The 12,021-nt window shown below is 45.5% G+C and overlaps 1 protein-coding gene across 1 annotated transcript in view; it reads left to right on the top strand.

Annotated features, from left to right (window-relative positions):
* Positions 1-10,535, top strand: part of LOC144146548 (uncharacterized) — a 32,090-nt gene extending 21,555 nt beyond the window's left edge. Inside the window, exons 3-6 of the mRNA XM_077678491.1 lie at positions 3,541-3,623; positions 8,158-8,214; positions 9,347-9,965; positions 10,399-10,535. Coding sequence (XP_077534617.1) covers positions 3,541-3,623; positions 8,158-8,214; positions 9,347-9,965; positions 10,399-10,400 — 761 coding nt within the window. The 3' untranslated portion in view covers positions 10,401-10,535. The remainder of the gene's footprint in view (positions 1-3,540; positions 3,624-8,157; positions 8,215-9,346; positions 9,966-10,398) is intronic.
* Positions 10,536-12,021: the final 1,486 nt, after the last annotated feature.

Genomic DNA, 12,021 nt, shown 5'->3' with positions numbered 1-12,021 from the left:
TTGAATGGCAGGAAGACGCGACACACATATCGCCTGCTTCTGTCGATTCCTCCAACGGCTTTAAAGGAGCCATGAAGAGAAAATACAACTTTGTTTAATTTGAAAGAACTAGGATTCAGTATCTCACTCAGCTCCATTGCAGCCACAAAAGATGTTTTTATAACGAAAAAAAGCAAAAGTATTTAAAAACATTCAAATCTTGCGCCACAATGACGTATTATGAGCAAGAATGACGTCATACGGGCCAACAATAAAACATAATTTTCAGTCCGTTAACTACACGTTAGCATTGAAGTGATAGGGTCAAATGGAACTACAGGCCCCATTACAGACGTCCAGTCATGTGTCGTCGCGACAGGTCAGTTAAGCGGCCGCCAATCGCACAAACAAGGTTCTGTGACGTCATAGAAAAGTTGCGGGAAATTGGCTAGTGGGTCGCGACTGCTTCACACGTTTTCTTTAATATCTCCGCTATTTGTTCCAAGATTGCGATTATATTGGTATCATTGTTATCGGGACTAAGCAGTCTTTCTAATAAACCCAACTTGTATTTTGTCTTCATGGTTCCTTTAAGTCCGTTTTCCCACCAAACCGCTGAAGCGAGCACCACCTTTCCATCCCTTCGCATGACAAAACAGAAAAAAGAAGCGCAAGTTGCAGCAACATGCCGCATCGCGCCCGACGGCTCCATTGTGGATGTGTATTAGGGTATGTATATGCGTGATTAAGAAAGGTGCGATTGCTGGCGCGAGACTTTTGTTAGCGTGATTTTTTCGCTTTACACGCATGCGATCTTGCATCACGCGTACAAGAAAGCGAATGTGTGTTTTTCCGATTCGCTTCGCGCGTATACGGAAAAAAACCACGCATATTTTGAGTCACGTGGTGCTCAAAACGAAGCTTAGGGCGTCAAATAGCGTGCTTGACGCTTACTACGAGGGAAACATTTTAGAGAGGAGGCACGCGCCGTTGATTGTATTTTAGGGAGGATAATGAACAGATGCAACAGGCCATCAAGCTATCAGGGTATGCGCCGTACCGGCATCAACCATGTGGAAGAGCACGGCAGGATTATATCCATTCCAGACACGGGGATATGGAGCGAAAGCCGCCTATAAGTCATCGCAAAGGGGGTCAGTCACCAGACGACTGAACAACCAATGCACAACACTTTTCGAGATAAAAACGGGCTCGACATTCCTCCTTTGCTTAAAGGGACACTGAAGTGATATGTAAACATTGCGGGATTACTTGCGCAAATTGTAGTCCGGAGTCCCCAGGCCATGTTACGACCACTCTGGGCGCGTTTACGCGATTTTATTTAGTAGAAAAATTAATTCGAAAATGCTGTCCTCCTCTCTTTATGCTCGCCCATTTTCTGCGGCGTTTTCGTGTGACGTCAGCAGGAGAGGAGCTGGCAATTGGCTGCGCTACTGCACGGCTCGCCGACCTTCCGCGACCGAGTCAGTCGGCCCGACGTTTAGTCCGCCGGCCGCCAACGGGTCATGGCAATTCGCTCGATCAGTTGAAACGAAGCCGCAACACGTTTGTGAATGGAAGAATGTGCCTTTCTTTTTTTCGTTAATTTGTACTCCGTATCTAGCTCCAAGTCAAGGTCGCTTCACACAAGCGCTGCCCAAGCGCACATGCGACGCTTCGCTGACTGTACGGTACGCCAGTAAGAAAATATAAGGTCTCTTGAAGGCGGGAGAAGAGTCAGCGAAGTCAATAAAGGTACTCAGGAAATAAAATCAACTGATATTTTTACTGTACAGCGTAAAAATAGGGTGCGGGAAGCACTTTTTTGCGCTGGGCGAACAAGCACAGCGGTCATCAGCACGACTACGCATCTGCGAACGCTTTTCCGTCTACGAAATGCAATTGCTAGACGTGAGCTATTGTGGAAACTCGGGGGACGCGTACTGCACGAGCGCAATACAACAAATAGTTACCTAAGCTGCTTGAAATGCCAAAACTAAATAAAAGTGTAAACTTGTTGTACAATATATACCTTATATTACGAAGGTCGCCGGAGCCCGTTCCGTGGCCGAGTGGTCTGGGGCGCTAGGTATGTCGCCGCAAGTGTTTTGCAAGTCACGGTTCGAGTCGCCGCGGGTACGTGCGTTTTTTTTTTTTTTTTTGTAAGTTGACTTATTTGTTTTCTGCCGATGTTTTCTACATTGAGTTCACCTTTTTCGGGCGCGCAACGTTCACGGCTCTACGAACTAGTTCACAGAACGCGCGCAGGCTGGCACTGGCGCGCTAGCGAGTTCTCGTTGGCGTGCTGTTGCCATAAGCACCGACTGCTTGCGCGCAGTGGGCACAGGCCAGAATGAACAGACCCTTGGCCTGGTGCGAACACGCTTTTTACGGTACAGGCATGAGTGAGGCAAGCTCCAATAATGGGGGAAAAGCGCATGACATTTGGGCGTCTGCGGGTACGCGGAGGGCGTCCATGCACTGCGTAGGCCTCGGCTAGTGAATGCTACGATTCCAAGCCGTCCTAGGAGGCTTATCTTTATGCATTTTTACAGCTGACAACATGGCAGAAGTGCGATACAATGATTACTGAGTTATTGAGAATGCCCATCCAACAACGCCACCGGTTGTGTTTTACGGAACCGAAACCGAAACCGAAACTTGTTTGGTTGCTCACCTTGGGCATCGTCCAATCACGGTGCCCGCTCCTCCTAACGTCACAGCTTTAGTTGGTGCGGCCGCCGCAAACCGCGCATGGTAGTTTTTCTTCTTTCGCGCTTTGCAAAATAATTACCGATTTGTCAACCGGATAAACGATGAAAAGTGTGCTAATTTGAGCCAGTCTACGCAGTGCAAGCAAAAACGGGAGCTTGACAAATTTACTTCAGTGTCCCTTTAAAAGACCAATCGGGGTACAAATATACCTGCTACGCCGACCATAAAAATAAACTACGCCGCCGAACCGCCCACCACAGGCGTCCCGAGTTCAACTCGGCCATGAAAAACCATGCCCGAGTTTCCTCCGAGTCCTAACGTCAAACACATCCTGCCTATTTGTTAGCGCAACGTAATAACCGAAGCCACACCCACCCATGGCATCCACTTTGTGTGAGCGTAGCGTCGTAGCCAAGAAGTCGTCACTTGATGCCCGCTAGCAGCGACAAGAACTTAGCACAAAACAAAAATGAAGTCCCCAGGGCACCTTCAGGCAATGTTGCCTCAGTCGCGGGGGTGTTCGGTCCGAACTGAAGTTCACTATTGTACGAGCCAAGAGCAAGGCCAAGACGACACGATTTTCCCACGGGAGCACTCTTAATGCACCGGGGAAACATGGTCGATAACAAATGACACAGCTTCCACATCTGAAATGCACTCGCCAATGCTCAAAAACGCTCTTGACGAGGTACGATTTCTGATAAACGCCCGCCATGCACACTCAAGCGAGCCGTAAAGAAAAGCCATATTTGATGGTCGGTAGCATGGTTCGTTCCGTTTGCTACAGTGGACCTCTTTGATTACTTGGTTTGTGCTTGCGCAGAGCTGCACTGGGACTTCCCTCAGGCCACGCAGCCAACATAATTCAGGGGAAGAACCGAACACCGAGGAAAATGGACTGCCCCGCAATGGGCGTGGCCAACAGCCAGGTTGAGTTTTTCACTGGAGAATGAGAACTGCAATGCGATTTCATGTGGGGCTACACGCAGAAGATAGCACAAGGCGTACTTCATCAACGTAAGCGCCCCGGTACAGCGCGCTGAATATGCCAGGTGTCCCGCGCGCGATTCCGCCGGTTTCGCTCCTGGTGTATCGAATGCTCCACTATCCCTACATTCACAACCTAGGCAGCTGGAAACTCGGTAGAAGGCGGAACTCAGGCCTTCTGGAATACCGCCCCAGAAATCTAAGGGTGTCACCTCGATCAGCTTCGATTGTAAAAACGCTATAATGACCGTTACAATGAGCCTAATGTGAACACGTTACGACATAACATGAGTCAACAGTTCTGGCTTAATTAGGTACCGGATATTTAACACATGTTGTGTTTTCTAAAGGGCTAGATTGATAGGATACGGGTAATTTATCCATCACTTGCCGGCAATCATAATGGTCCTGCAAAAATACGTAGTCATTTCTTTTTATTTGATGAGAATATGAGGAAAATCAACTTCTAAAAACTTTTATTATTGGTACATAGAGCTATCCTGGAGCAGCTGTAACCTACAATAGCGCAAGTTGAAGGCAAAGCACCGTGCAAACCGTTTTATCATTTCCACCTATTACAATCAACCTGAAGATAAGACAAGAAGAATCCAACTGCACAATTGTTTCCTTTAGTCCAAATATGTTGCAGTGCTTTATATGCTTCAAGGAGCATGAGTTCCAAACACGCTAAGGAATTCATCATACTAGCGAACATTAAGACAGGGACACAGCTAAAGAGAAGACGAAACACACGCTAGAAGAAACACATGCTAGAGGGTGTTTCGTATTCTCTTTAGCTGTGTCCCTGTCCTAATGTTCGCTAGTATGATGAATTTCTTAGTATACAGTAACCAACTCGCCCAACTTAGCGCTTTAGTATTCCAAAAAATAGCCAACGCATTTTTAGTTTTTCAACCATATAATAATTTCTAAGCACGGATTTCGCTCCCGTCTAGCCGAGTGAAAAAGAGAGGCCGACAACAAAACTGTTGAACCGTTTTAAAAGTTCCCCTCCCATATCTACACTGACATCTATCCTTTGCCACTACTGATAATCCGATGCACCTATTCTGTCCCCTACACTTGCCTACCTGCCGAGACACCAGGATCTGACGCTGACTTCAAACTAACGCCAATTTATATAGCTCTACCTCTACCGCATTCCTCCAAACTCATACCCACTCATCTGCACCCAGTACAATGAGCTTAACAGTACCCCTAATTTCCTCTAGATATGCCCGGCCAAACCACTTCCTTTACTTCCGTACAACCTTCCGTACTTACTCACTTCCGTACAACCTTTACTTCCGTAGAGCAGCGGAATTGCGCATAGTGCTGTGTGGGCTCCCGGCAAAGTTACACAAGATGAAATTGGTGTGCCCGGTCCGCTCCAAATAGGTACACCGGGGAAGTAATCAAGAAGGGGGAGCGGGTGCATGAAGAAGCCCAACATTATTTGTGTAGTGCGGTCTCTTCGCTCAAAGCTGGTGTCGTCACGGCAAGGGAGATCGCGCCCTTGAACGGTTCCCATTACGTTTTGTATTTCTTGACGCATTCTCCCCTGCTCACCGCCACGAAAAATCGGACATTACATCAAACAAAATGCAACTCGAAAAATGACCCGTGAAAGTCTATTTCAACCCGGGTATGCCCCAATAAAACTTCGCTTTACGTGGATTGCCATGTTATTTAGTTGCGAAATTGACTGGCCTTGTTGGTATTCAATTAACAACAGTTCTGCACAACAATAGACCGGTACAAGAAAAGACACAACACAAGAGCGCCCCTGTGTTGTGTCTTTTCTAGTCCCTGTCTGTTTTTGCGCTGAACTGTACATAGAAGATTGCCACCTATGCGTTTAATGTGCTCATTGTTTGTATTATTTTTGCAGCACATTTTCCGCCCTCGCAGCGCTGGCATTTAAGGTAAGGAGCCCACATAGTGCTCTCCAGGCCAGGCACAGCAGTGAATCTGCGCAACAGCGACTTTATTTCTCCTGGAGGATGAGTGCTGAAATTATCAAGACTATTTAAATGCACTTTAGTAAGCGGCGTGTATATAGTTAATATACCATTGTGGCGACCCATGGCACTCTGCCCAAGCCATATCTTGAACCTAGATCCTGCAAACGAACCCAAACCAATTCTATTGCTTGCGCAAGATGCTCCGCATTTAAAATTTCCCGCCATAAATTTACACACAAATTGGCTGTTTATATTCCAGCATTACGTGCAAAGGGTAAGAGATGCAGTCGGTCCCGGATAAATTGAACTCCAAGGGGATCGCGGAATAGTTCGACAGATCGATAATTCAAAATATAAGATATGCCCATGGGAAGCTTATCCGAAAACTACACACATCACGGGGAACTTTCCGAGATAGCGACAAGCGGTAGCTTCCCTATGTATTCCTGAAAGCACAGAAAATACGAAGCACAGAGCAACGACCACCGCACTTTTATTTTAGTTATTTATTCATTCAAAATCCCTACAGCGCCCGTTGGCCATTTTTCTAGGGGTTAGTTAATATTCACAAAAACAACAAGTAATCATACAAATGCAAGCTATAGAATGGGAATACAGGTTTGTCTCGGTAATCAGATCACACCAGAACATAGCAACAGAACATAATTTACAACTAAACTTACAACTTACAAACTTACAACTAAAACTTAAAACTACAAATACTTAAAACTAATTCGTCATAGTTTAAACCACGTTTTCCAAAGTATTTACCTAAGTACTGCAGTAAGACTTTGCGATTTTTTTTACTTTGTTGAACAAATACGCAGGTGTTTTTCAAGAGTACGGCGTTCCCAGGACGTTCAGTAGAGATTTTCGAAATTATGTGTTGTCCCAGAAAATTACCCGAAGAAGTAGTTAACGCTAATTCAACAGAATCGTTCATTCAGCTTGCAAACAACCTTTCCTTTGACCAATAATTGTTTTTGTTTTTTGCCGCAATGAAGGCAGCTGCTTCCTGCGTTCGTTTTTCATTTTATGTGTAGTACGTAATTTCTTTATGTATTCCATCGCTGTATGTACATGTTTATTACTGTCATATTACTCTTGTGTATTGTGTTGCATTGATGTGTGTGCATACTTAATTACTGCTGCATAACTGTCGTGTTCCGATTCGCGAAGCATTTTTTTTTATTCTAATCAAATATATGTTAGCGGTAGTTGCATATAATGTATCTGTACTATGTATGTACCCACTCCTACTTTGGATCGAATAGGGCCTGCAGTATTTGTACATAAATACCCGCCGCGGTGGTTCAGTGGCTAAGGCGTTGCGCTGCTGAGCACGAGGTCGCGGGTTCGATTCCCGGCTGCGGCGGCCGCTTTTCTGATGGAGGCGAAAAGCAAAAACGCCCGTGTGTTCGAGATTTCGGCGCACATTAAAGATCCCCAGGTGGTCAAAATTAATCCGGAGCCCTCAACTACAGCGCGCCTCATCGCCTGCGTTGCGCCGCGCGTTAAACCCTACAATCAATCAATTTGTAAATAAATAAAAAGGGCCGTGTACTGTGTGTGATTTAAGGTTAGATATATAGTTTGTATTGAAGTTTCAGTATAACAACACTATTCAATAGGCGCTGTTTATATCGCGCTGGACACGTGTTGTAGTCAAGAGGCAGAGTGGTCGGCAACCTTTCGTAGACACCTATTGTGTCAATATTTGTATGAGAAAAAAGAAATGTGTTTTTAATCGGTGTCTCTAGTTACTGTTTAATTGCTTTATGCCCTGCAGCCTCTTTCAAACGAAAAAATGAGCCAGTAAAAAAAATGTACAGCTGCGATCAAAATTTTACGAACTAGGGAAGAGGCAATTTTAGGTTATTTCTCCTCCTAGAGCAGCCCGAAAAACTGTGGATTGCATGCGAGATGTCGTATAAGTACTGAAATAATGAAAACTACCACACATAATACTCCGGGCTGCCGTGCGGCAGAGAAATAACTCAAAATTGCTCCTTTCGTGGTCCGTATAAACTTCTAGTCATGGGTGCACATCGGGTTAAACCTAACACCTTTCCAATACGTTTGCCTATCTCTCTCCCAGCAGGAGCAGCAAAAATAAGCCTAGTACTGGAAATGGCTGGAAATTATTTAGTACTGGAAACTATTTCCCATAGGCCGCACGCTCTAGAACGTTCCTTCAATCTTTACAGTAGCCCCACGATCCTTTAAATTCTCGTCAGAAACGTCGGGCCTCCCGAGTGATGATTGCATTCACGTAAACTGTGCCAAGGTCAGGGTGGATCTCTTCCTCAGTTTTTGCCCGGCCGAAGCCTTGTTTGCCGCAGAGCATAGTTCCTTGTTATCATGCAAGGGGCGGCTGACGCCGTTCACTCAATCGTCAGTTTATTGCCTACAATTTCTGCAATTAGGCATTCCTTATTCCTATCCTATCGCTATCTCTGAATTCAATCTCGGCCTATCGTTCCATCTCGATACTACATTTCTCGTATAAAAGGAGGCCAGAAATGTCCGAGAATCAGCAGTTGGACCAACAGCAGCTGAAGAGACCATGGTAAGTAGGTTTCTTGGTGCTCCCGCAAAAACTTTCGATGTTAGAGGGGGTTGCGACCTAAAAGTTTGGCCCGCGTTAGGTAGTGTATCACAAAGATAAATTATGTGCTAGAGCAAAACCAAACCTTTCCTAAACGTAAATGATAGTTCGAGCAGAACCAAACATTTCCTAAACATAAATGAGAGTTCGAAACCCTGTTGTAATTATTTTTAGCAACGTACAAAAGCTTTGAAGTCTGCAAGTGGTAGTTCATATTCGAAATACCGGGATAACTGTAATATACCGAAGGTGTTTGTTACTATAGGATAGAAACATACTTATTCCGACTTTTCGTTGCAGGCTGTATACAGGTAGAGCGTGAACTAAGTGATCCTATTCAAAATCGTTTTCATATCGCTCAATAGTGCGACTTCTGACAGTTTGAGGCTACCCTCCACAAATGCTTTGCGCCAAAGTAAATGATAATGGGAATTGTTTTCATATAAACCTGGCTGGGGCCAACCAGCAAGTTGTTTAAAATACGTTTCAAAGAATTTTATACTTCTTTCTCGGCTTTCTAAAGTTTTCTATTTTTCCTCTCCAGGAATGTGGCTTCTGTAAGTAATAGAACATTGCAGTGCGATGTGTGCTTGTTTTGTACGCTGTCAGCGTGCCTTTAGTTTGCCAAGAAGAGGCGAATATATTTATGTAAAACCTTCAACAGAAAAAAAATGAAAATTCTCGCTTAAAATAATGCAACGTTGAACGTTAGATCAAAACGCTACGAAGCAGTAACCTAGTAGAGAATCCACCGTTTTTATTACAAATTACATTGTTGACATTCACCCTCATTTTACTCACCCCTTGTCATAGGTTCTACTTCGTCAAACTACGTTGTTTTCTGTCCACCTACAAGATCACCATAATACGAAAAATTATGAGTACGCTTCGATACTCCCGAAGCCTCGCTTGGTAGTGTACATCTGTCCCTTCAGATTTTTTTATCTGGGTTGAGAAAAGGGGGGGTATCGTTTGAACACCACGAGCTTTGAAAACGACATAAATAAAGTGATTTGAATGAAGGAAGAAACATAGCAAGTAGGCCAAATACGGTGCGTCTTCTCAACCCATAGTTCACAATCTGGCTTTACAGATCCGCGCCTGCCTTGTCCTGGCCCTGGCCACCAGCGTCTTTGCTGGCTACACCGGCTTTGGTGGTTACGGTCTTGGCTATGGCCTTGGTTACGGCCTTGGCTACGGTGGCTTTGGCTATGGTGGATTTGGCTATGGTCTCTCCAACTACGGCCTCGCCCATGGCATCGGCTACTCTGGTCTTGGCCTCGGCTACAGCTACGCCCCAGTCGCCAGCTACGCCGTCGCTGCCCCAGCTGTCGCTAAGACTGTGTCCACCTACCACGCTGCTCCAGCCGTAACCACCGTCCACCACGCCCCAGCTGTGGCCACTGTCGCTCACGCTACCCCCGTCGCTACCTATGCTGCTGCCCCAGTTGCCACTTACCACGCCGCCCCAGTCGCCACCTACGCCGCTGTGCACCACGCCCCAGCTGTGGCCACCGTTGCCCACGCTGCCCCAGTCGTCGCTTCGTACGGCGTCGCTCACGCTGCTCCAGTCTACGGCTACGGTGTCGGCACCCTCGGCTACGGTGTTGGCCACTACGGTTTCGGCTACGGTCTCGGATCCTATGGCCTGAACTACGGCTATGGCCTTGGCTCTCCCTTCGACTACACCACCCTCCTCCGCAAGAAGAAGTGTAAGCACCTCTTATATACTTCTTTCCCAAATAGACTGTGAAAGTGGGAGAAAGAAAATATTATGTTTTATCGCGTCGTCAGTTTACCATATTTGTGACCACATCATGAATGCTTTGGCATTTTCATAAAGCGGCACATTGCGAAGCGGTGATGGCTAAATTGTAATGTTTAGTATGCCTTTCGAGAAATCGTGATGTGCGCCAATGGTACCTACTTTTATTTTGATCACCTAGAATGAATGCTTAATTTTTTAGATCATAGTATAACGTATTGTGTTACGGCTCGCATGAAGCCACACACTATATAATAGGCGCCGTATGCTCCCAGAAACCCAAAGAAACTTCTTTCACATTGCTCTGCTTGCGAGATGGCGGTGTTAATAGCTGGTCCTAAAATGGAATTTTTAGTATTATTCTTGTTTTCTCTTTCCAGAAACGCCTCCAGGAACTTTCGCTACATTCATCGCCGTAACCTAGGACATTTAAAAAATTTAGGAAGAGCATTGTCTTCTGCGTTCTTACTAGAATACGAGGTCGATGCCACAATAAATTTACAAACTGTTCCCTTCATTTCTTGTTTCACGACCCTTCGGTTTTCTGCAGTCAACCAAGTGATATTCACATGAAAATGGCGCTATTGGTATTGTTGCCACGAATGAACTGACAGTTTGGTGATTCCTTGTGGCAGGCCATATTTGAAGTGGACTATCGCCCAAAAATCGCCTGGCCCACTGCACATTAGGTTACATGCGCAGTCCTTTCATATGCCCTGTACGAGTTCTGTACGAGTTTCTGTACGAGTTTCATATACCTGTCTAAGCCCTTCGTTCTGCCGTCCATGAACAGAAATATACCAAGTAAATACTTAGCGCGCGTGAACCTTCACCTCCTGACGAGCACCCGGAGTCGTCCCCCTCCACCTTCAAGAACACTCTGCCCAGCGTTCCTTGCGTGATCTCTTGCGTGTTCTTGTCTTCGCCGGTTCACGCAGAGTTCGCCAATTTGGTTGCCGTCCGTTCTAGCATTTGCAAACGCGGCCCACTTGGTGAGAGATGTGAAAGCCTGCGGACGAAACGATTCGGGCCTGTCAGTCATGGAGACCTTTCAGCAGCAACTTCGGAACAGCAGGGTATCAGGTGAAACGGCTGGGTATCCAACGAACGGCAAGAGGCCGCCAGCTTTGCTTTTTTTTCCCTCTTGCACCCCTACTGCGAATTGCGCCAATTATTTTTGCGTTCACAGTTTAATTAACTATTTCTGTAAGGGTAGACGTTAATTGGCGGTCGTAATTTCGATTATGTAGTTAGACTGGCTACGTTATATAGATATTTGACATGCGTAAGTGGGAAACAACGCGAGAAACGCGGAAAGACAAACGATGGAACACGGGCGGGGCGTTCGAGAATGAGGCAATTTTAAGTAGCACCGCGACTGATAACGTTTCATCAGTAGCCTGGGACCTCGCGAGTGGTACTGACGTTCATTTATACTATGTCAAGGTTAGGATGGATCTTTGTTTCTTACTTACCCACCCGAAAACTGTCCGTGGGCTCTGATCTGTCTACTCATGTTTCTCAAGCAACTTGACACTCATGCATGTACTAAATGGCCCGCCTACAATCCCTTTTAAAGTTAATTCTGATATTTGACATACTCACATAGATGTCTGTTCAAGACAACGCGATTTCTTAAATATGAAGTATCCACGTTAGCTCTTCAGATTGTTCTCGGAGAAATGTTTTGGAAAATTGTTGTGAGAACACATTCAAATGTTTTCTCAGAGTCAATTTAATTGAACCTCATATTTTTTTTTTCAGTATACAGTCCCTTCTTTGCGAATTCGATCGTGTTCATACGCAATCCTGTAGTTTCTGTTAACAGGTCAATCTTACGTACAACATGTGACATCAGCTCAAAGTAAATTCCGAACGCAATAGAGGCCGTATGTGTATGGTAGGAAACCTAAGTCCAGGCCACGACAAGTAGTAGAACTAACGCTTCATGAACCGAAGATATCTGTAGAAGGCACCTGCTAATCCGTCAGCGGTGTGTGGAC

Source organism: Haemaphysalis longicornis, unplaced genomic scaffold (assembly GCF_048455015.1).
Source record: "Haemaphysalis longicornis isolate Haplotype H1 unplaced genomic scaffold, Haemaphysalis longicornis Haplotype H1 scaffold_7, whole genome shotgun sequence".
Classification (NCBI taxonomy): domain Eukaryota; kingdom Metazoa; phylum Arthropoda; class Arachnida; order Ixodida; family Ixodidae; genus Haemaphysalis; species Haemaphysalis longicornis.
This window is presented reverse-complemented; position numbering and strand designations above follow the sequence as displayed.